Raw genomic sequence first — 26,485 nt, 5'->3', positions numbered from 1 at the left:
CAAAAAAAAGACTCCGGGAAAGAGATATTTCGTTGAAGACAGTCAGTTACAGGAAGATCGGCGGACGTTTACGGGCGACAAGCGTTTATTTAAAGCAACGTGGATACCGAGAGTAATCGATCGACGTCTTTGCGGCAGACCTAATAAATTTCCCACTTTTATTGCCGCTGCTTTCCCCGCCGAGCTTCTAAGCTGTCTGTCCACTCGATAAATTTCGACGACGCTTTCTGCGGCGCACATTCCTTTAACGCGCTCTCGCGCTCTTGCAACGCAGGTGCGAGAGCGCCGTTACCTCTTCGTTGTTGCATTACGAAAAGAAGATTACGAGCGTCTCGGTGTTAATGGCACACAGGAGGGTGCCAGCGTACCTCTTCTCCTCGCGGACGCGCGCGCGAAACATAAGCGATTAATGGCTTTTGTAAACGACCTCTTATTTCTTGTCGTCGCAGACGACAAGTAACCCTGAGTTATATTCGCCACGAATGGCGGGGGCGGGCCAAAATCAAAAATTATTTACTCCGTATGCAGCGATTACGCGAAGAATTACGCTCTTTATTACGCTTTATCTATCTTTATTTCCAATTCCTTGGAGTAGAGAGGAAAACCTGCGCGTAGATTCCATCGTAACGCTATTTTAATTCGAAGGTAATCTCGGCAGGAAAATTTTTAACCGCTGAATATAAAAATGAAAATTGTAATAAATGACGTTTTATTTTTTTCATTCTGACGTAACGATTTAATTAATGGTTCTTTGGTTCTTCTAATTCGCACGTGAGCTCGTAATACGAACAAGACAAACGGTTCCACTCAATCAGGATTAGGAACGATAACCGACGATCTGATTAAGGATTATAGTGAAGGTGCCTGGGGCTATCGTTACGTACGTTTCGATATCATTCATGGATTTTTGGTATTCTGATCACTTTCGCATTATTGCATTTTACCGCCATGTATCTACACGGTAAGAATGATTTTGCTGAATTATCAAAATAAATTATATTGGACGCTTAAACTGGTTGCTAAAATGTCAAAACTTTTTACAAAATTGCCCAACATGCTAGAGATTCTTACGTAATTATTTTGCTTAATTAAAATAAATTAAAAATTCAATTAAGCAAAGCTCTTGGAATAATAATGAAAAATTAAAAAGAAGCCTATAAGAGCTAACGCAGTTATATTCACGTGTAAATTATTGTGTATAATTACAATAATTGATGTCTGCATAATCAAGGCGCAGTTGCAAACGTTTCACAACCTGGTTTTTGGGTTCCCTTTAGTGTTCAGTGTTCATTTGTAATAAAGTGAGACAGTTGCTAGCTTAAAATCCTCCATCCATAAATCCAAATATAAAAACTGAAAATACAATCACTACAAATATAAAAACCTGATTGAGGAAATAAATGATGTTAAATATAGAGGAAGAATTAAATCTAGATTGAATGAATGACAAGCTTTGTATTAACAATTGAAGAACTAGATATTCTAAAAAATAAATTAAATTAATTTTGTGACTGTGCAAAAGTAAATCCAAAAATGTCTATGAGTCTTCGCGAGTGTTAATACGTAAATTGTATATACATATATATATTTATTTATACAGCGGTAAAATACAATTTGCAAACCATTGGAATGTATTTAGCAAACTTCGGTTGCAAAATACTGCTACGTATTGCAAATGTTTAGACTCTAGATTTAAGTTCTCTTCAGTGTCAAGTACAAAATATTTATTTTCATAATCCAACAAAATAACTTTCAGATCTGTAATTAACAAACTTTTTAGATACCTTCGCAAAATCTTTCCTTCAGCGGAAAAGAATACACACAGAAAAGACGCAATTTTGCCGTAGTATATAAAATTAGCTGTATAAGCACAGAGTTGAAAATAATTTCGTTGTATCATCAAAATAATTGTATAAGACATTCAAACTGATTGCTAAAAGGTCACACTTGTTTAAACATTGTTCATTATGCTTGAGGATGTCTATAAAATTATTTTAATAGTTTAACAAAGTTATTTTCAGGTCTCTGTAACTAGCTAAATTTTTAGATACTTTTGCAAGATTTTTCTGCTGTACGGTTTATCCACCTCGCGCCAACGCGGGAGTTAAATATTTTCACTGAGCAGGTCTACCACCTACAGTCGGTCCAGCCAACGTTTCTGTATCTCGAAATGGAGAAACGGTAGTGTAATTAATTCTTTATATTACTGGACGGAAGGAAGGCAGGAAACGGAATGGATGTCGGACGAGAGCGCATTTGTCGGTGGTAAACGCGCACGCACGTACGGAGCATTATTTCGGTCCGCACCCGGGGGCCGAAACCGTTGAGATGTGAAAAAAAAAGAGAGAGAGAGAGAGATAGAAATATACCGTATCCGACCCGTTTTCAAATCGTTTCGCACATCGCGCGCGTACGCCAATAGTTGGCCGGTCCGACGAGAGAGAACGGCTGGGCCGTATAACATTAGAGGCAGTTTTCCCAACTTTCACCGTGTTTCGCACGAGAAGATATTGCAAAGGTCGAATACTGTAGTATTGAGTAGCCGTTCAACATTTGCGGCTACGTCCCGCAGCGGAGAAAAAAAAAGCGGGCCTTGTCATACGATGCGTACTGAGCCGCCCCTAGAAACCTCGTATTTTCCATGCGGAGTACGGGTACTTAAAAAAAATTAGATATTAAACCACAAACTCTTTGTCTCGCGCAATCACGAATTTTTCACGAGTATTAAATCAAACATAAAAATCCGAATATTCGACGAGATCAAATATATATGGTGAAATTCTTTCACATATTTAAATTTAAAAAACCGTTTTTCTCCGATTAGTTATTTACAAAATTTCTCGTTCTGTCTCCTCCTCTCTCTATTCACACAATCTAGATATAAAATATTTTTTTAAAATCATTAATCCTCTCTCGAAATAGCTGCAGCGTTTATGATTGATAGAAAGCGGGCGACTCGCTCTATGACACTTTATACATCTTGCTTTATACTATACCATCTGGCCGATGGTCCGTCGATGCCGAAAGCCGATGAGAGCGTGCTGGTGTATGATCGCATTTAAAGCGTCGAAAGCGAGGGTGAGAGAAAGAGGGCTACGCGCGTTTGGTCAGTATATGCTTCTTTCGTTGAAGGGATACGGCGCTTTTCACGTATATATATATATATATAGATATATATACGTTATGACTGCGAATCTCATCGTCATATTGCCCGGACGTATGAGAGCCAATATTGCGTAGCAGCACGCGGTGCAGAAAAGCCTACGGCGATGATATTCGACGCGGTGAAATAAGGTTCGGCTGTGCGCGCGGCGACGTATTGTTATTGCCGTGCCGCCGACATTAACGCGTTTCGCTTTGTTATGTTGTACCCACAGGCGCTGTTGGGCGTGGACGTGTACGGGGTGTCGCGAAAGCAAACGTGTACATGTCGAAAGAACTCGGAGATTGATTGTAGGTCATGAAACATCACTACTTTTTTGAGAGCTGAAGGGTTACTCTTTCGGCAAGTTGTTATAAAAATTGAAAACGTTCTAACGTAGTAACGTTTATTCTGATAAATAAATGATAATTGCTTTAAATTAAGTTTTCTTCGAATAAATGTCGTTTTAACGGAAAGGTAATTTGATTGATCAAAGAGATAATTAGTCGTTAATTGGTCCTGGTGAAATAACTGTATGTATTTTTATTGCCGCCGGACTAGTTGATAATAATCGATATTAAATATTAAAAAATCTGTCACAATGATTGTGTCAATTTCGAAAAAAAAAAAAAGAATGATGAGCGTGCGGACATATGATTGCGTTTTAAATCAAAAATAAGGGAGAGGAACTAAACGAAATTTAACTACAACCAGTTTGGAATTCGTGAAATGTATAAATAAATTTATGCCATATATATTAAGATTTTGAATGTTCGGCCATTAAATGTATAGATTCGCTCCATATATTTTGTAGCGTGCATAATGCATGTAATACAATGTAGTTTTAATTTCATACTACGCTATCATATCACTCCATATCATGTAGCATCATATAATACTCTCGTTTGAATATTTCAGCGACATGAATACTTGACGTTCTTATAATTATTTTATATTCATTTTGCCAACACGAAATAAACAGTAATTTATATTAGCATTTATATATCGAACATCATATCATGATGTACACAAACAATAAATTTTGCGTAGGAGAAGAACATGAATTTGCGACTACATTATTTATAAACGTTACGCGACCACATTTACATTAAAACTAGTTTTATTTAATGCTGCGTCATTTAACTCTTAAATGCCTCTTTTTATTGTTTTCAACTTTTTTTATTAATAAAATACATACATTTGTGCCGTTATTCCCGAATATCTAGCGTTTCGATTAAAAACCAAATTTTACAATATGTTTATTTTTGATGAAAGTTATAACATGGAAAGAACGGTTTTGTTGAAGTATCTAAAAATTTAATTGAAAATAAATCTAAAAATAATTATTAGTAGAGAGCGCTGGTTGTTGTGAAACATCAACATTTTTGCATCAACATTGCTCATTACGTATGAGTTTCCTACATAATTATTTTGATCTAACAAAATTATTTTCAAATTTGTATCTGGCTAAATAAAGCACGATAAATTTTTAGATTTTTCAACAAAATCATTCTTCCTGTAAAACAATCGAATTGTGTCCGGTATCCTACACCAACCAACGTGTTGTTCCCGCAGTGAGGCGTTTAAGGGTTAATGCACCGTAGGTGAAATTCTTCACGTTTATTGCTTCGGGAAGAAGTTTAGATGGCGAAGAAGAGAAACGAGCGAGAGAAGATATTCGTTAATACTGCGGAGGCAACACCTTCGAAGAACCTTGTGCATTATGCCGGAAGGCGGTCGAATCGGCACTAGTCACGTACAGTTTTCCGCTCCTCGTCGCGGTCGTTCATACAAACAAGCGGCAGTGTACAAACCCGGTTTTATAAACCGAGTTTTCTAAATAACTAAAATCCATTAACGGCACGCGCCTCGGTGAAGTAGAATATGTGCGAGTCGTCTGCCAAGAGAAGCGACGCGTGTCGAGAAACCGTACGGATGCTGCGGCGGCATTATCGAAGCGAAAAGTTTACCTTACAAGAAGACGATAGTTGCACGAAGGAAATTTCCTATTGTATTTTCCACGCGAGGACACACCTAAAGCCCACGGTCACATTGTGGCGAGACATAACAAGCGGAATGGTACAGAGAGCGACTACGAAACTGCAGCGAGAATTTCGATATTCTTCTTCCTTTGTTCCTTGAGATCCTGTTCGATTCTGTATCGCTTCTGTATTCGCTTCTGGCTTTTTAAACAGGCGCTCGAGATAAAGGAAAGCCATGTTGAGCGATCTAATGCTGTGCGATTAAGACATACAAATCCTTTGTTTACACGATAATTTTCCTTTACTACGAGTGAATCATTCATGTCCCTATTTAATTTTTATCATTTTTACGAAAATTATTATAATTATTATAAGTCTTACATGGATTTATTACAGTTTCACATCTTTCGATTATTTAAATCTTCAGAAAATATTTATAAAGTTGTATATTATTAGAAGTAATAGTAATATATATATATATATATATTTCTTCCGCATTAAAAGGACCAAAAGCGAATAAATTACTACGAAAATGAAGAAAAGTAATGAAAATCCAGAAATATTACTTATTTCATCAGTATAAAAGCAGAGTTAGAAAAATACAAAATTTGAGCAAATGATGAAATATAATATAAAAAGTAAAATACTTAACCCCTTTTTGTACTTAATTTTTATAATAAAATACGTATAAAATAGTCTAAAAGAGGTAACTTATACAATTAACTTGATATGTAGAGTAACTTCTCAACCCTGTATAAAGGATATAATTATTGAAAAATATTTCGGAATCTTATCTTAAAAAAAAAAAATATATAATATTAATCTAAAAGATAGAAATGGTTAATAATGATCGCTCAGTATTTCTAGTGTTCATTAAGAAAGAAAAGAAAAGATGAGATCATTATTTAATCAAATGCTCCTAATATTTCAAGGAAAAAAATGCGCAGGATATAAATGACACAATCGTATGTATTAAGGGTTATCTCTCGTGCTTCGCTGGCTTTAACGCTGAAACAATTAATGCAGATTTTGTCTTAAGTTTCTCATTAACACAATTTTTCCACGTGTGCTGTATGATGATTACACGTCGATCAATAAATGAAACCGTTAGCGCGTAAGTCTTTTTAGAATGTCGGATAGAACAAAAAATCAAGACGACTCCAAGAGAGAAAGAGAGGTGATTATTAAAATTTACTTTTCGATCGGTCACGATTTATTTTAGTATGATTTGAACGCTATCGTAATCTTTTGTTTGAGAAGCGACACGGATCTTCAAGACGAGCATTTGAGAAACACTGATGTAAGCAAATAAAGATTTCTGCCGGTCACGTTAATAATACCGATGAATAACAACATATCTGTCGACTGTATTTACTACGCGCAGTGCCGACGTTTGTTCGTTCGTGCTCGTTTCGCGGCTGTTTGGCCTCGCGTTAGAGGCCGATCGGCACGTTTCACGATTAATACTGCAGGATGTTACAACACACGCGTCCTGCATTGAGTATCACGCACTGAATTCGATGCCACGATCGTAGCGCGACAGTTGGCTATACTCATTTTATTATTGTATAATGTTTGGCTGGAAAGGATGTATTAATTGTAACAAAATAATTTCATATATTTGCACAAGAGTGAATGAAAATCGATTGAGAATTCGTTTACACGGTTTGATACGCCGCACGCACACAGAAAGCATAATTCTGATAAACAACACATTATACGAGTAAAGGACATTATGTAGGTCGTATTGTGAGAAGAATATATTGGTACAAGTTATTTTTCCCCCGCTTTAAAATACACACGGGAAGAGTTCGCGCAAGAAGTCCGGCTTAAAATCCAATTATTTTATGCCCTAGTCTTCCTTGTACTTCTATGATGGAGAAAATTAAAACTTTTATGCTAAACTTTATTTCCACCGACTCATAATATTCAGAGAGAAGAAGCAAGAAATTCCATTAAAATGTTAAAGTTTTTATGTAATACATATAAATAGATATATCAGCGCGCCCATCTAAGGGGGGTGCTCGCAAGATTTATCCTAATCGTTAACGATCCCCATGTCGGGCTGCGGTCTGAATTGCCATGGTGAATTGATTTATGGAGGGTCGTATAAACCGCCGAAACGTAAGGATTCAGGAACGTCGACGAGAGTGCAGTATTAATCGGGAGCACACACAGACGCGCGTATGCGAGGCAACGACATTAATCCGTCGCGTGCCGCATGCGAGACGACGTCTTGGATAAAAAAAGAAAAGGGTATATATATCGCGTGCATTCATTAGCGGGCATATTAATGCGAAAAAATTGCCGTGCCCGCCCGGGCAATCGCTTATCGCCCCCTGCGTACGTAAACGAGCTTAAACCGGCGTAATCGCCGATCGAGATCGCACGACCGCTCGACTTTCCTCGCTTCGCGATTATGCTCGTTGTTGCCAGACTTGCCGCGATTTATCGCGAGTGTATCAGCTCCGACAAAAACCGTCGCGCGTTAATGAGGTTTACAGAATTTACGGTGTCGCGTAAGAGACTTCCCTCAACTTTAATATTAACAGTTGGATCTTCGAACTTTTCCTCACAAGGATGTATGCAATCTTTGCGAAAAGTGACGGGAAATTCATACTTTTCATAATTAAAAATAGATGTATGTATACAGTTCGAAATAAGGTCAATATTTATATTTACCATTTTATAAAATTTAAATGTTTTATTTTACCTTAATTATTTTTTTTCTATATCAAATTTATTTCTCATGAAAACAATTTTTGATCTAGTTTTCGAATGACCGACCTTTTACATTACATTTGAATACAATATATAAAAATCTACAATTCGTTCAATAATTCCTTTAATTAAAAAAGATACGTACGTTCAATGTATCCTTGACCGAGATAATAGTAGTTGCGAAACTACAAACGATTAAAAATAAAATGTTCTAAGACGACGTAATTGAATCACCAGACGTTTATTTTAAAATTTCACAAGATACCTATCGTATAGGATAATCACATATCACAATTTTATATCACGGTTTCACAAATAGCTCGAAGATCGATATCAAATAATATTCATACCGTTAGCTATCCGTGTCATAGAAATTGCTTGAAAACTATATAATCGCCGCTGTTAATTTGTATTACTGCATATTACTATTGGGAATTATTATCTAATAACCCAGGCATTACCGAATTAGTGTACATATTTTTGGTTTGTGGTTTACACACCCCTCGCCTTTCCGCCCAAATATCGGATAATGATTTAATGCAATTAACGGCAATGAGCAAACTGTACAACACGATTGCCGTTTTGTGTGACAGATCCGTTGGCGATAATTTTCTAGACGGTAGCGTGAGCAAAAGGCTCGCACCCTTTCGCCCAAACCGTGTAATTCGTCATCCCGATCGCAGCCGATAACGCTAATTTGTTTTCCCTGGCTCATTATACTTCTTTCCGTCGCTTATTCAAATACATTCCAGCGTGTGCCTGACGCTAGATGAGTATTCCAGATAGATTCACAAGTGTGTTCGAAAATCCCCGAATTGTCGTCGTCGATCATTCATTGTGTTTGTACTCCTCCGTAGTATCGTGCTGCTGCTGCGCCAGTCCGCCTGCAGGCGAGAATAATATTCCTAGCGGAAAATTCATCGTGATCCCTATAGCGCCCGCACGATGGTGCGGGGCGGTTTCCATCGGTGCGAGAAATGACTGTGAGAATTTCGAACAACTTCGCCGTTCGACGAGCGTGCGCTCGAAATTTTCAGCGCAGATATACGATTTTCATTAAGGAAATTCTCATATAGATGAAGCGCAAAGTAATTTTCACGTTATTTCTTTGTCCCTTTCTCTTTCATATTCTATTCATATCCATACGCGCGGTTAAAAACTATTTATTTAAATTGAGATAACAATTATATTAAGACTTTGAGAATCATATAATAGGTAAGAGAAAGCTTATATGAGTCAACGCAGACAGTTAATGGTTGCGTGAATATTATTGTGTATATGTATTAATAATTACATAGTAACGAGTGTATACAAAGTCGAATACATTTCGACCTTGGTTTTCTTCTGCTCTTATTATGGTAACGTGAGATGGAAATTAACTTTATCTTAGATCTTCCATCCATTACAATACTAGTCGAGTATTTAAAATAATTAAGGTCATAACGATAAAGTAATTTTGTAGAATCTATAATGTTCAAGTTCTTAGACAAATTAACGGACGACAAGAAAGAGGCGATGACGAACCATGTTAACAAAATGCGTTAAAACTATTTACTTTTATCTCAACGATTTTATGTATTTATCTTTTTCCTTCGCCAGAGATTATCGATAATGTGGAATGAAAATTAAGTTTAGATCGAATCTTTTATTCATTACAATTCAAATACCAGTCAAGTGTTTAAAATACTCTTATGATAAAGTAATCTTATAAAATCTATAATATTCACACAAATTCGTAGATAAACAAATAGATGGAAGACTAGGTATTGAAAGAGGTGATGACGAGTCACGTTAGCAGAACGTGTCAAAAACTGTTTACTTTTATCTGAACGATTTTATGCACTTTAACTTTTTTCCGCAAAAATACACGCCTTTCATCGTCACCGTAACATCACTAACGTCTGACACAAAAACCACGCGCGTATACAACTGATTTGTATACATTTTTTTCGCGACGTAAAGACAAATTTAAAAGACGGACGAAAATATTTCTCGACTGCTCGAGCATCTTTTTGCGCGTCAGTTCTTGCTCGTAATGTAAGCTCAGGTGTAAAGTCGCAAAGTGACGAAACATCTTTTCTCACTTTAGAGGAGAGACACGTATATAGATTACGTCGATCGCGCGACGCGACCGAGGGAAACGTTGACAGTACCGTCTCGACATCTGGCGTCCTCGCGACTCACCTTCGCTTTGTCTCGGTCGCGAGTATAACTATACTATACACTCGCCTAACACCAGGCGAGTTTACGTCCTGAAGCATACTCCCCTTTTTGCTCCTCACGGGCTCTCTCGTCTTGCGCATCCTCGTCGCGATCTTTTGTCCGCCAGGCCGTAAATCTATCCGGGAAAACAGTACGCCGAGCGTACATCATCACCGCGCTTCCTTATTAGCGCAATGCACTGCGACATTGCCGAAGTCGCGAACGTCTTCATATACCTTCGTCGTTCGAGAGCGCGTCTTTTCTTTCCTCTCACGTTGCGAGACTTAATTGGCGCATGCCGAGAGCACCGGTGCAACGCGACCGACGTCGGCAACGACGTTGCGACACGTCGGTTTTCTCTCCTCCGAGCGTCGCGGTTTTCGCGCGGCTCTCTCACCAACGCTGAAAGACGGTTTTCGCCTCTCCCTCCGTCTGTTTTTCGCGTGATTTAGTGCAACCAAACCTGCGGGTCGCGCGCTGGAGGCTGACGCCGTTTTCGCGAGCTCCCGGGCGGCATTGAGAAGATAAATTTAGAGAGGGTTCCAGAGTATATTAAAACTCGATAGTTACATTCACTCGGCACTGGGAATCAAAATGCGGAGGAAAGGAACTTAATTCCGTCATATTTCATAGATCTAGTAAGCGCCTCGGGGAAATGTATTTATTTCATTCGCGTCGACGTTTACTTAATTATCGGATATTTGAAAATGCAATTAATTATTAAATATAATGTATTATGTGTATAGAAAAAAATAAAGGTATATGTTACGATATAGAGAATTGTGAAAACACACGTCGAGTTTTCAATGCAGCGCTGATTTTATTGAATAACAGTCCGTCATTCTCATTGAAATTTTTTTTTTTGCATCTTTCTCGTGATTTTCTACAGCCAATTTAGTGCGGCAACTCTCAATGCAGGAAACGTTTCAACATTCGCCACGGTTTTAACTGTGCGACAGTAAATCACAGTAGGATTGCGTTCGGAACACGACACCACGTGGCATTCCTTCGACAACGTGTTGAATTTCACTTCCTACGCGAGACAGGCAAATTTTGAACGTGAAACAGTTTCCGTTAACAAGTAGAATACGTTCTACGCAAACCGAACGAAATTTCAAACGTAAAATCATTCGCAGATTCCTGACTAATTTTTACGGGGAATTTAACGCAAATTAATATTACTGTGAGATGTAACTATATACACGGAAAAATAATGTTACGAAGAAAAAAATAATGCATTAACAATATTAGCAGTTTAATTGAAAATAATCTTATTAATTCTATGTAACTGCATTAATAAAATGCATTAATGTTCTTTGAAAACATTAATTATTTTGTTAATATTGTTATTAAAAATAAACAAGGTTACTCTTGTATTCAGACTGCTGTTGCTTAATGCATCATCTTCTCAGTGGTAGTGGTATATTTAAGAAGGCAATTGCAATTGGAATTATCAATATCGCGAGAAACCAATAATAAGATAAGTGTGAAGCAAATAACTTATAATGTAATTTCATTCTTACAAGGTGCACAAAAGCGCAAACCCGACTGAGAAAAATACAAAGCGTTAACGGCGCAAGCTTTCCTCGTATTGTGCTTTAAGCTAAATACGAAAGATATTAAACTCTTCTTCTTCCTTTTCCACGCTGGTTGGCGGATAACGCTCGTAAGATCGCTGTAAGTCACGTAAACGTCCGTTATCCGAAGTTCTATCTGCGCGTTCTTGTAGATCGCTTCCTTTATCGCCTGCCACGAGATAATGATTTCTACAACTTTTTCGCAGTTCGCCCGAGTAACACGTCGCAGAAATTGCCTTCACATCGAAATTGTTCTTGCCCAGAGGCTGCCACGATAAACGATCGATGCTCACGACCGCTTTTACTTACGCCAATTGACTAATCCAGTGTCCTCTTAATATTGCACAAAGTGTCTTGGAATATCGAGCGGTTGTCTTAAAATGATGCAACGCGCGTCTTGGAAATTCATACTCTCTCTCAGCGAAACTAGCGAGATGTTCATATTACTCGTAGACTACTATCGAGTCACTTGAACTTCGTGCGGTCTGATGTCAAACTAATATGCCGCATGTTCCTTCGGAGATTAATTTCGAAATTTAACGTTCGAAATTTGCCTGGCTCCATTTTTGGGCAAATTTTCAGGGCTTTAAATAAATTCCGAATGTATGAATGCAAATGCGAAGTCGAACAATAATACAATTCGAATACATTCCCCTATCGCATTTTTACATTAATTCCCGTAACTGTATCGTAATTTAAAATTTTTATCGGTACCGTAATTCTTTTCTGTCTCATTATCATTCTCTCCAGGGACGCGGCAGCAATTTTCTTACAGAGGATTGGACGAGACTTCCGAAAAAACCTATTACGTACACGGCACATTGTGTGTCGCCACATCTTGCATTATGCAGTATTAACAGTTTCACAATTGGCACACCGGTGAGTAAAGGTGTGCGCTGTGTATGCATATGATCGAACACCTACGAGAGATCGGTACGATTGTTGGTGTTACCTGCATGACTAAGCTGTATTTACGCAAGTCCGTATTGCGCGTAACCTCGTTATGCCACACTATATAACGTGTACAGGGTGTCTCAGATTTATAGAAGAAGAGAAGCAGAATATATTTATCTTTTTAATCCTACGGAACTGTGACGTCAAGTCTTATTGATGGGCCTTTAATTTATGTTAATTAAAAGGCATTAATTAATCTTTCGTTGATCATGGAATTTTGCACTTGCCATCAGCAATTTAAATCTTTGAGTTTCAGTACAAATTTTTATACTATTGCAAACCGTATAGAAATTTGAAAAAAATTCTGCATATTTGTAAAAGCTTTACAACGAGTTTTTACTATTATAGAAATTAGATTATATTTCACTTTTTTCTAAACTGTGCATTCAAAGCCAAGTTTACTGACGAAGGGTTAATTTCAAGGAAGCAAAATGATGTAAACTTGTTTAAAAAGAATAAATACACTGAGAAAAAGAAGGATTTATTTGACTAAATTAATTTAGTAGACTTTATTTCTTTTGTTGGAAAATATACGTACTTAAGTCAAATATAATATGTTTGACTTGAGTACATTCTCCAATAAAAGAAAATGTACTTCTAATTTAGAATAAATAATTTAGAAAAACAAATAATTTTTTTCTTAGTATGTGTAATAAAAATAATTTCAATTTGCAGATGTGTAACATAAAGATATTTGAATTGTTCGATACTATTAACAAAGTGATTTATAATTGAGTAGGTTCAATAAATCCATCGTCAGTCAGCAGAGGATTAACGGTAGATTTCCGAGATAATGTTTCGTGATAATAACTTAAGCAACGAGCGATCAATTAAAAAGATATCGTGAGAATGAAAATAATATAATGCCGTTTTTTCCTCTCTTGTTTTCTCATATCCAGTTCAAGAACTGTGTGCGATAATTGTGGATCACGCTGTGTATACCAACACATGTGCGTAAAGTTTCCATCGAATAGGGACACTCGGCATTCATTCCGGGACGAGAGACGGCGAAGCCGTCCAAACGTCGCGCGAATTATCCGTTATGCATTACGCGCTGTCTTAATTACTCCCGTCCCTCAGGTGATATACGCGGCCAGCTTTGTTCATTTGTGCCGGCGCACGCAGCCATAAATATCGATTACCGGGATATAGCTTTGCGTCTATCGGGCCATTAATTTGTCGAAAGTTTGTTGTTCCACCGCCACCGAGCGTCACGCGCCGCGCAAATTGTTTGCAATACTCCTCGAATTCTGTGTCGCGCAGAATCTGCGCCGCGGTCGTGCCGCGATATGACGCATCACAACAAGTGCGGCTGCTATAACAACTGAACTAATAGAACGACTCGTTATAACGCGGTCGCCACGGCCGAATTGATAAAATTTAAACGTGTCCTTTATACCATCTGACGATGTAGGATAGTAATAGAGAACGTATACGGACTGTTATTTTATTTTCACAGAAAAACGATTTTGCTGAAGTGTCTAAAGCTGCATTCAGATTTGAAAAAAAATTTGGTTAGATTGCAAAAATAACATTGATGACAATGCTGCAAAAGGTTTTAACAATCTAGCAATTAATTGATGCGTCCTATATAATTATATTTTAAAGGTCTATACGAAATTATTTTCAGATTTGCATCTAGCTAAATTTTTGGATACTCCAGCGAAATATTAAAAAATCTAACTAGATACAGATGATCGGAAAATAATTTTGTTGAAATAATTATGTAGAAAACTCAATCGTGTGATGGACAATATATTGCAAAAATTATTTATATCCTAGCAATCAACTTAAGCATCTTATATATACGTGTATAAATTACTTTGATAGTCCAACAAAATTATTTTCGACCTGTATCTATAAACTAAATTTTTAGATACTTCAAAAAAATTGTTCCTTTTATGTATTTTACTTTAAATATAAAGAGCGCACTTCAATATAAAAGTGTGCACTGGTTCAGCTATAAAAGACGGGACCTATTACTTGACATCTGACGCACGGTAAAAGACAATTCTTTTACGTTTACGTGCAGAACGCTAATAATATTGCTATGTATAGAAGTACTTACTATAGTAGAGGATACTCTTGCAGGAGTTGCATGAACAATACACGTAGTTCGTCATACTTTCGACGAGAGTAGCAAGACAAACGCGTCGTTAGGTGAATTGAGGAGCAACATGCGATCGTTCCTCGTGGTTAAGCATTCATTATGGGAGAAAGTTTTAGTAAAGAAGACGCCTGCAGTAGGGGGCAAAACCTTAATTTAGATCCGCCGTCGCGCAATTGACAAAAAGGCGGAAAGCCGCGGAGTAAGACTACAAAGGGATGATAACGAGAAGGGCGATTCCGGGGAGACAAAACGAAGAAAGGACCGCGACGGAATCGAGGGGCAGAGCGGAAGGGAAGGCGAAAGAAGCGCACGAGATATATTATAGGGGTTGGCGCCGGGGTTCTACTCACCCCCGTTTCTCGTAACACGCATAATCGCAAGCATAAGCAGAAACCTCGGCAAATATACGGGATATTTGGGACATATCTCCAGTTTCAGTCGCAGACATCAGTAATGATACTGAATTTTAAACAACCAGAGGACAGTTTTCATAAAAATATAAAATTTGCGGGATTTCTGTTTGTAATGACGTCAAATGCACCGATAGATATTCAATTGCGAGCTTCAAACCGCGCTGATGTTTAATATTGATGACACAAGTTCTGCTGTGGGAATAAACGATTAAAAGAGCCGATATAACTGCGACTACGAGAATGAAATGACGAATGGTAAAAGCGCCGATATTCTTTGTAACTTTTTGCTCTACTTCTTAGATCGATCCTAGTACGGTAAAAAAGATTAATGCGCCATTTTTAAATGGCTATATCTTGTCGCGAGGAAATCAGTGCACGCAACGCGTAGAGCACGCAAAGAACCTAAGCGGGTTCTCTCGATGAAACTTGGTTAGAAATGGATTTAAGCAAAAGTAAGAGTCTCTTTGAAAGAAATGTAGAACAGAGCGGAATAACCTGGCGAGGAAAGTTGATTTTGTCAGGCAACATAACTCACTCGTTCGCGGAGCACACAACGTAACGGTAAAATCGTTCTGAAAGCGTCTTACGACGACAAATCATAGCAACACTTGTGACATATCGACGCGACATTTGCGAGAGAGAAAGAGAGTAAGGGAGGAGCAGCGAGATATATAGAAATCATATATAAAGGCATAATTTCCTGAAAAGCTTGGCAAAGCATCGATATGGAAGGAAACGAAAAACCAGTTATGCCATCTGGGCCGCCACGCGAAAAAGTCTCATTTTTTCGCAAACACGAGCCATTAGACATTTATATCAGTCAGTTCGGAACGTTTTTGCCTCGATATTCTAAATCATATTGATCTTTCCAAGAACAATGTTAAATCCGAAAGATGATTAAATTTTGCAGAACTTCCTCTCTTGATCTTTCATATCCTATCCAACTTCCTTCATTTTTCTTCCTCAGCCTTCACAACTTTTAAAAACCCAAGGAAAAACTGCCGATACCGTTAAACGGGTTTAATGTTGCCTCAGTGATCAATGCTGTTCCAATAATAATCCATTACTGCCTAATAATCGAAACTGCGATGTTCTATTTCGAAAATAGAGTGGTGTTATTTCAAGCCGCAATATTGATACGACAGTGATGTAATGCTGTGTATTTTTATGTAAAGTGCAAAAAAATTGAACATGATTTGTTACTTTTAGTGTCATATATTATTGACTACCGTACAGATAATAATGACTATTTTTTTTATGTTTTTTTTTTTATCATGAGCCATAAAGATTTGAAAGGAGTGTTTTGATGGCTTGAGAATCGCTTCGGTAATTCGTCCGCGATAAATTTGTGAAGATCTCCCTTTATGCTCGATTAAATATCGCCAACTGTTAGAATTTATTCACGTGTTAAAATGTAATATCGTAATGGCGCGTTTTCGGGTAAACCACGAGTCAGAATTCCAGAACGAACATCAGCCACGAGTCAGAATTCCGGAGTGAACATTAGCAAGGGGTGGTGAGAAGGAAGAAAAGTTTTGTGAAAACGAGGTGCGAAGGGGATCGAGGTAAAATAATAGGACAACGCACTCCGCGACGAAGGATATATGAACGAATTCGCCGGGAAACGAACGGATAGGAGGACAGGTAAATGAACGAATGAACGCGGGATCAAATGGCTCGTAGACAAATAAATCGAAAAAGTGGAAAGATAAATGTCGCTGCGCGAAATACGAGCAGGAGAGAGGGAAAGAGAGAGGAGGCAGGATGCTCCAGCATTTCCAAACACAAAATGGCGCGTGGCGGAAGAGGACGATCCTCAATAGCGTTGACGAGTCGAGTCGACCGGCGGTTTTACCGTTACGCGACCCAATGACGAGAGATACGTTCGCCGGCGAGAAACGTGCGGCTGCTTCCACCATTCGATGGTGCCTCGTGGCCGACAGTACGGTATAATGCGGACGTGTGCTCCACGAATATTGCCGCACGAAGTACGTTCCACTTCGCACCTGAGAAGTCGTAAAAGGTCAAAAGATTTATTTCACTGTACGGCGAATTTCGTTCAGAAATTTCCGATATAAAAATTTTCCCAAAGATTCGTGGAAGAGAATTTAAATCTCCGCTCTCTTTCGTTCTCTCGACAATAAAATGATAAAATAAGATTGAGTCTATTAGATATATCTTCTCTTTTTACTTTGAAACTACTTGGAGAAATTTTTACTTCTCGATCTTACGTTACTTTGTGTAATTCTGAAGCATTTCGTTCTTTTATCAGCACCGATATATTGAGTATTCTGTATTTTTATTCAAGGGTGAAGCCAAAAATTCTAGCTTGTGAATGGTTAAGTTCGTGGGTGACGAGGCAGGGTAAGTCCGCGACAGGCAGATGTACAGACCAACCCAACTGGCTCATAGGGTTACCTTTGAATATACGAAACCGTGAATATACGAAACAAGACATACGCCGCAACATACGTCATAAGCTTCATTGTTGAATATCGTGAGTTTCCTCTATAGGAGCAGTCGAAAAAAACAACATTCGTCACATTCACTGAAACTTCGCCGTATGTTCTTTTTTTCGTCGTATAAAGGTTGTGTGGCATACAGAATAACTGAAACGGCAAGATATAGGTCCACTTTCACAATTCATTAATAAGAATTAATAAGAGTTAAGAAACCGAAGTTCAATTTATTCCTCATTTTTTTCCAACTCTAGAATTTGAAAAAGAAAAATTAACTGAACCTCGGTTAAGAATTAATGAATTGTGAATCGTGAAATTGGGTCTTAAACAATTAACTTGTCTCAGTGCCGAGTTACTACCGTGTCTCCTGTAGATAAATAAATCAACATTTGAATTTAGTATTGCTTACGTTATTTCCTTACATTCTCTATTTATTGATTCGCTTATTACTTATACGGAACGGTTTTGCTAAAGTATTTATCTGCAAATTTAGCTACATACAAATTTAAAAATAATTTTGTTTAGATCAATAATTATATAATAATTAATAATTATATTATATATAATTATATATTTATATAATAATATACATTATATAATACCTAATTATTTTAATGAGTAAAACAAAATTATTTTTAAATCTGTATATCTATTCAGCAAAACCGTTCTTTTTCTGTATGTCTTGCTGCCTTGCGTCTTTTTTACGTGTGTCATAGGTTTAAATGTCTATTGTAAAAACGTCGATTTAGAAAAGGTGTTTAGTTAATTTTGTGGTTAACGGCAACCGACATCAGAAGTTCACCATAAATATCGCGATATTTGGTGGTTGCGACAGTGCGGTACTATTAGTTTTCAACGTCACCGCGCTGTGGTATTCGATTTTCGCAATGATTTGTGTCGACATTCGATGTTACGTTACGATAGAGAACCGCTATGATGCTGTGTCATGTGTGAAAATCGATTTTTATAATGATAAAACCGTCTGTATAACGTACGAAAAATTATTGATATATCAGAAATATTTTAAATAATACGCATTCTTTCTCGATTAATTTTTTCGTCGACTGATTCAGAGACTATATTTCCACGAACAAATTGATAACGCATATAAAAAAAAATGCATAATTTTATTTAAATTGGTTAATTGTACCATTAAATATTTATGAAAACATTTGAAACGACCTTTCGAGTCGTTTAAATAATTACGAATGAAATCATCAATGACATTTTTGAAACAATATACTTTTTATTTTATGTCATTGTTCTCACCCTCGATTATGATTAAATTTTTTAATTAAAACGGAATTCTACATATGCTTTCTTTTTAATTTATATAAAATATTACCGAAAATTCATATTCGGTAATTTTTGCCATTTACATCCACTGAATAAACGTAACGATGCGATGGAGAAGTGGATGGGAATGACGTGTTGTTTCCACCGCTTGGAAAACACACAAACAGCGTTGGAATGCTGATATTTTTTTTTAAATTTCTTCTGTAAAGATATAACAATCAAACTTCAACTTGCAAATACTTACACACACACGCACGAAATAAACGTTATTTCAAAATAGGAAACGTTTAATAACTATTTGCACTGTTAAATATACGTTTGTAAATATAAAAAATTTTTTTTTGTATGGTCATTGCTTCCGTATTATGATATTTTTCATCCTTTATTACGACATTGCAAATGCAACGCATATTGGTTATTCGTGTATAAAAGCTTCATACGTAATAGATTTTTTATGAAATGTATTTTAGTGCGTGAAATTTTAGAGAGAAAGAGAGAGAAATGGAGCGAGAGAGAGAGAGAGAGAGAGAGAAGCACAGAAACGAGCTTGTTCAATGCTCGTTGTCGAAGCACACGTTACAATGATGTCTCTCTATAGACATGCACACACAGGGATTAAAGTTGAACTATTGTAATAAACGTTAATATAAAGTATTTGAAGTATTTTGAATAAAAAATTATCTCAACCTTTCCGCGTTTCTCTCTTCCCCGAAATTAATCTTTATGATCGTCATTCTTCGTATTTTAATTAGGTAGTTTACGGCGAAAACACGAGCGAGGGTAAACCAATTTCTCTGGAGAATGTCAACGTCCCGGATATTCTCTAACGGTATACTGTTGCTGCTGCCGTCGTCGTAGTCATCGTAAAGACAGGAATTCACGCAGCTTGCAATGCGACTAACCGTAGCTGGCGACGAACCGTTTTCGCTAGTTCATTATTTCGTAAATGCGACATGACGCGAATATCTGACGTCTTTCGCGTCGCTAAATGCCAGCGTATTATTCTCTCACTTGCTTTAATCATGTTCGGTACGCACGGATTCGTCAACAATCAGCATTGTCAACGCTGGCGAAACGGCACGCAGCTTGGCATTAATTGCGTAAAAGGTGAACTCTCGGCGGAGAGTCGGTGCGAATCCAAAAACTAGGTTGATTCCTGACAGGCAATTTGTATCGCCATTATCACAGTCCCACGCAGTAGCGTTTGAACGCTGCTGTTCGCGCTCGCGAATTTATTCCATCTTAATGGAAAATGTGTGTACGAGCGAGGCTGTAAAGCACGACGATGGAGAGGCCGATCGATTCTTACACATCGAGCGTCTCTCTTGCGGTCGATTTTCTCATCGGGTCACCGGGTTATCGGGTTACCACGACGCGGATCGATCGTCCGTTAATGCTGTCACACCGCTTACAGTTATAATGCATAAAATATATTATATATTAAAACGCGTACATTCAAGAAAGATGTACATATATTGATCTTTCCCTCATTGGGGGTTGATTTTGAAATACTCGTCGGTTTCGGTATGTTCGTTGTTGTTTTAACAAGCTCTTTTTGTTTCAGCACATATCGGAGCGCACACCGATGAAATACAGATGGACACGCATGAGGGCTCGACGGTGCAGTTACAGTGCCGTTTCCCACCACCGCGGGAAAAAAACGTCACAATGTTTTGGCTGACCCACACGAATAACAATCTCGACAATGCGGCGATCGAGAATAACTCGATGTCGCCGAACTACAAGGTTTACTTGAACTTGCAAGAGGGCCGTTACGATCTGCAGATCAGGAACGTGTCTTACGAACGCGACAACGGCAAGTATGAGTGCAGAGTGAAGATCGCAACCATCGGCGTCGACCTTTACAGGAAGTATATTACCCTGACGGTGTTGAGAGCGCCGGGTCAGCCGACGATATCGCCGGTCTCCGCATTGGCCACAGAAGGCAAGACACTGGAGCTGGCGTGCAACACCACCGGTGGCAGTCCCGAGCCAGAAGTGAGATGGTACCGTGGCAACAATACCACCCTACTGCATACCGGCAAGACTCTGATAATCCAGCCCACGCGGGAGGACGATCGAGCAGTTTTCCGGTGCGTCGTAAGAAACCGAGCGATGCGCGAGGGTGAGACTCTGAACGCCTCGGTGACACTCGACGTCAACTACTTCCCACGCGTGTCTGTTGGTCCGGAAAATCCGCTCAAGGTCGAGGTGAATGGCACCGCGATTCTCAAATGCCACGTAGATTCAAAGCCGAGGGTCAGCATGATACGCTGGTGGCGTGGCGGTGCTTACGTCGCCACCAACTTCGAGCATGTGATACCTAAGGTGACATTACAGGATTTTGGCACGTACAGCTGCCAGGCAGACAATGGGCTCGGTAAATTCGTCGAGGCCCCATTGACCCTGGACGTGCTCTATCCACCCACAGTGTCCATCGAGGGCGACATTGTCAGAGTAGCTGATGTGGAGGACAGCATAACCGTTCACTGCAACGTGTCCGCCAACCCGAAGCCGTCTGTGGTTGAATGGCTGCGGGAAGGCCGACCAGAATTTAGACAACCTGGTTCAATCTTGCGACTGACTCGTGTCACTTCGGAACACGCCGGTAACTACACCTGTCGCGCGGTGAACACGATTTTTCCTACTGGCGGCGAACGCAGGAATCATTCAGCCTTTTCCACCGTGACGATCCGAGTGCGGCACAAACCCGGCCCGGCTAGAGTAACTCCGGATTCACCAGTCGCCGTCGAGGGTTCGCGGGTGATACTCACGTGTATGGCCAGTCCAGCTGGTTACCCCGAGCCACAGTACAAATGGTGGAAGGTAGGCGAAGGTGGCTCGATTCAGGTGCCAGCACCATCCGGCCCGAAATACGAGATCGACTCGGTGCACCTCGGTAGCGAGGGCACCTACAAATGCTACGCCATCAACGAGATCGGCATCGGTGAGGCTGCGTCGGTAAACCTTACTGTTCACCAGCCGCCGAAGATACTTACTAAGTTGCAGCCTCATGTCACGAGGAAGTAAGTAAAAACAATCATGCATAGACATTTTTTTTTCCTATAGGGAAAATTTCAAATAAAATATATATGTGAGTCTTCGTAGATATGAAAATATACAATTCGCAATTAATTAAGTTTTACTTAAACGAAGTTAAAATAAACGTTTTGACTTTGAATTTGAGTCAATGTGGAAATACGAACTACCATAGAATTTTTCTCAAAAAAAATCTCACTTTTTTGAATCAGTAAAAAATTTAATTTTTATTGAATAGAATATTTTTTGCAAATTGCAATACGAATAATTATTGTTTGATTTTAAAATATATTGCGACTCTTAAGCTTTTAAAAAACTTTAAAAGATTATTCTCTGAAATAAACATTTTTAAAGACATGTTCCGCATTTTGGATGTTTAATTTTACATGCAACGAGAAATAACAATTTATTTCCCTGAGCACAATTTGCTTTTTACAATGCTGTGACGTATTTCTTTATCCACTTTGTCCTTTAATCTTCAAGTCGTACTATAAATGTCGTCGATGTAATTGTAGAAAGTCTGTGGACTTTACGTTTCTTCTACTTACGTTTTCTTCTACATATTTCTTCCATGAACTGTGCGCTGCTCGGCAGTATAAGTACAGTAAAGTCGCTTCGCGAGTAGAACAAAATATATCTTCCGTTCTAATAATCCAACGTCTTCTTGCTTATCGCAGAGTCGGCGAATCGTCGTTCCAAGTATCCTGCGTAGCGCAAGGCAAACCGCGGCCTAGCGTGCGCTGGCTGAAGGACGATCAAGAATTAACGGCCGACGAGAGGCTCTACAAAGTAATTACGACGGCGTCGGAGGGCCATGGTAACGTAATAACCGTAAATTCCACGCTGAGTTTTCTGGGTCATGCTCGTCCGCAGACCGATGAAATCGTGGCGGGCGATCGCGGCAAATACACCTGTGTCTTCGTGAACGAAGTGAAGAAAGTCGAGTCTACGATGATGCTCAAGGTAGAGCACGAGCCCATAGTTCTCCATCAGCACGGTAAAGTGGCTTACAATCTCCGAGAGACCGCCGAGGTTGCCTGTAAGGTTCAAGCATGGCCAAAGCCCGAATTCCAATGGAGTTTCGCTAATAACGCCGCGACTCTTCAGGGCTCCTCCAGCGATGGTCACTACGAAATTACCACCACTAGCGATAATTACGACGCGTATACGTCCGTCCTAAGAATGACCAACATCCGCGATTCCGATTACGGTGACTATACTTGCCGCGCCGCCAATGCTCAAGGTAGTGTCACGTCCACTATCAGATTGCAGCCTAAGGGAGCACCAGAGAAACCAATCAACATCACCGCCATGGAGATCGGACCCACATACGTCACTCTTTTGTGGCAGTTGGGTTTCGACGGTGGCCTGCCCATCACAAAGTACTTTGTTTCATATAGAAGGGTGGCCGGTGGTGACGAAATAGTCGCGCCAGATTGTGCGCCTCCTCGAGGACCAATAGGTCAATGGCTCGAGCTTGATTGTCGGCGATCGAACCCGTGCAACGTCACCAATCTGGAGCAACATCAGACTTATACCTTCAAGGTGAAGGTCTATAACACTAAGAACCATTCCGATTATTCCGACGAAGTAACCGCCACCACAGCAGTAGCCAAAATACCCACACCGCTTAGAGTTAGCTTCGATCCGGAAAGTAGCACGCTCGCTATCAACGTGGGTGCCACATGCCTGACGTTGGTGGCATCTATCGAGAAATTTGACGGAGGCTCGGATAGTTCATGGCGTATCGTCGACGAGTGGCCTCTCGAAGTTCTCGGAAGTGCGCCTACTCAAAGAGAAGGAGTATTGGACGATCCCGAAGCGGCCGATTCGGAACCCCGATTGAGAGTTCGATTATGCCTCAAAGCCGACCGGCAAAAATGCGGAGAATATACAGAAGCCGAAAGTAAGTGTTTGTTATTATTATTATTATTATTACTATAAGAAAGAGAGAGAGAGAGAGAGAGAGAAAAGAATCAAAATTTATAAATTTATTTTTAAACTTGTACAGTTTCTTAATTATTAGAAAATTGCATTGTCGATAAGTTGTTTTAAGGTGTAATAATTGATTTATGTCAATACTATATGTCGATCAATTAAAACAATAATATTAATAAACTTAATAGAGAGAGTTAAAGTTTTATAAAATTTCTTGAAAAAAATTGTCTTATAATAAATAAAAATATTTTGAGAATTGTACTAATGCTCATTTAAATTACGTTGAATAGTTTCTACTAATGGAAGTTTCCATCAGACGAAAAATATTTTTTCTTGTAGTTTATAAATATAAATTATTGTACATTTAATATATTATCTTTGTTTCTTTCCGAATTTTATTGTTTTTATTTGGCTCGTTGCCCGTTACATTATATTAATTTTTATATATTATTCGAACCTTTTCTCAATATTATTAATTTTATAAATATAAACTTTTTAAATAATAAATTTTGAAAGCAGTTATATTTTTCAATTTAATGGACGTGTGTGCCAGTTAACAGTTATATTTTCTCTAGCTTATTAATAATACAAAAATTTTTTAAAAGTTTATAAGCTACATGTTTTAAAACAATAATAACTTAAACAATTTCCGTTCAATAGTTATTTATATTGTATAAAACTAGAAAAATGTTGGATCGTTAGATATTTAGAACGGATTTATTTTAGAAATTGTATCTTTGTCGAAAATTTTCATCAATTCAAACATTCTTTTTCCCGCAGTTGGACCATCCTACATTGCGCAAGCTGGTTCTCTCGGAACGCCAACTTTAATCGCCCTGATAGTGAGCGGAGCAGTTTTTCTACTGTTCGCGGCTTTGTTGTTACTGTTTTGCCGATGCCGGCGGAAACACGCGACGAAGGCGAAAGATTACGAAATGGACACGAATGCGTAAGTATTCGAAACTAATGCTCGTAAATGTAAATGAAAAATAACAGGCTAAACAGTATGTCGCATCGCGTGGCTTGAGTGTGGAGAAAGGCACGGCTCACATTGAATTCTTTTCTTTATTTTGTAGCGTCCGGCCGAGCCTCGTAGCAGGTAACGGCCAACAAAGCCAACCACCGCCACCGTATTATGCCGAGAACAAAGCATTGGAGCATAGCCTGGATCACGCCTTAGCTTTGGAAGATTCAAAGACGCCCGCTTATTCACAGTCTGGATACGGTTATCATCAACCCAATCACAATATCAACGGTAAATGTTGCAGAAAATAGTTTTCCCGCAAAAAATTTTTCCCTTCCAATTCTCTCGCATACGTTTATAAAAACCTGTTAAAGAGTGCTTTCCATAAGTATTCTGCCATTGTTACTTATGGAATACCAAAAAACACAAAACGATGTTTGTTTTGACTTTTTTGACTTATGTCACCAAATGGAAAGTTCCCAAATTGTATAAAAAGACATTACATGTGTTTTTCTTCGATTTTCCTCAGGTGTGAACATGGGCTACATGGACAACAGTTACTCGAATTCCAACAACGGCGGTTCCGTCAATTCGCAGGACTCTATATGGCAGATGAAATCCGCCGCTGCGAACGGCGTTAACCAGCCGTACGACCTCGCTGGATACGGTACCACGGAGTCCGATTATCCCACGCACCCTCATTATCTCCCGCAACGAGAGGATTACAGGGAGAGCCATAATCTGAGCCGACAGCAGTTCTGCACGGAGCCCTTCGCCACCGTCGTCAAGTCTCAGAAACACGTCGGTCGGTATTAGCCTTACGATCGTTTCACGTGACTCCTTCGTCCAGTTCGCCTAGCTTCTAATGACAGTCCCTATATTGCCGGTGTGCGTGCTAGGTTGCAGCGTTATAGATTATATCGTACGTTACATCGATCTTCTGCGGCTACACTACATTGTTTCGCGGTGCCTCCTCCACATTCAGAGAGGCCTCGTTTCATCCTTCCTCCTTCCCCGTTACCTTCTTCCTCCTCTTCTTCCGCAATCTCGTAATTCTGCCTTCGTATTAATCGTTTGCTATATCATTCGTACAGATTCGCCTTACGACGTGTCGGGTTTGCCGTACCAGGAGAATTACGACGAGGACACGAAGCCGCCACAACAGCCCAGCCTCTCGTACGATGAAAGCCTCGAATCCGGCTATTCAACGCCGAACAGGCGTAGGATCATCCGAGAGATAATTGTTTGAGACCTGCCTACCGGCTCACGAGCCGGAAACACGCGTACCACCTGGCTATAGCAGCAGGCCCCCGTTTGCCATACGGTGACGCAGCATCGTCCGCATCATCTCTATCACCGCCATCGTCATCGTATGGAGATCGTCCTTGAAAATCCTTCCGTGCCGCCGATCGCGTCGGCCGCGACGGCGACTTCGCAACTGGGTCTTCCGACGCATCCACCGCATCACTTTCCGCATCGCGCGGCGTATGACGTAGGTTTAGGACGTAGCCCGTCGTTACCCGCAGAGGACTATTACGTGAGGAATCGTCACGCGTTAACACCGTATAGCGGCCTAGACGGCGCGCCAGCTCCAATGACAGTCCGTCGAATCGATAAGTCCGGATTGCTGGAGATCGCGGAGATGGATCCCGTCACGTATCCACGTCCTTGCGTGCTCACTGGTGCGG

The 26,485-nt window shown here is 39.3% G+C and overlaps 1 protein-coding gene across 1 annotated transcript in view; it reads left to right on the top strand.

Annotated features, from left to right (window-relative positions):
* ed (hemicentin protein echinoid) overlaps positions 1–26,146 on the top strand; it is a 31,018-nt gene extending 4,872 nt beyond the window's left edge. Inside the window, exons 2-7 of the mRNA XM_018543314.1 lie at positions 20,421–21,882; positions 22,573–23,801; positions 24,614–24,782; positions 24,910–25,088; positions 25,327–25,602; positions 25,892–26,146. Coding sequence (XP_018398816.1) covers positions 20,421–21,882; positions 22,573–23,801; positions 24,614–24,782; positions 24,910–25,088; positions 25,327–25,602; positions 25,892–26,046 — 3,470 coding nt within the window. The 3' untranslated portion in view covers positions 26,047–26,146. The remainder of the gene's footprint in view (positions 1–20,420; positions 21,883–22,572; positions 23,802–24,613; positions 24,783–24,909; positions 25,089–25,326; positions 25,603–25,891) is intronic.
* The last annotated feature ends 339 nt before the right edge of the window (positions 26,147–26,485 follow it).

The sequence above is a fragment of the Cyphomyrmex costatus genome, unplaced genomic scaffold (assembly GCF_001594065.2).
Source record: "Cyphomyrmex costatus isolate MS0001 unplaced genomic scaffold, Ccosl1.0 scaffold112, whole genome shotgun sequence".
Classification (NCBI taxonomy): domain Eukaryota; kingdom Metazoa; phylum Arthropoda; class Insecta; order Hymenoptera; family Formicidae; genus Cyphomyrmex; species Cyphomyrmex costatus.
This window is presented reverse-complemented; position numbering and strand designations above follow the sequence as displayed.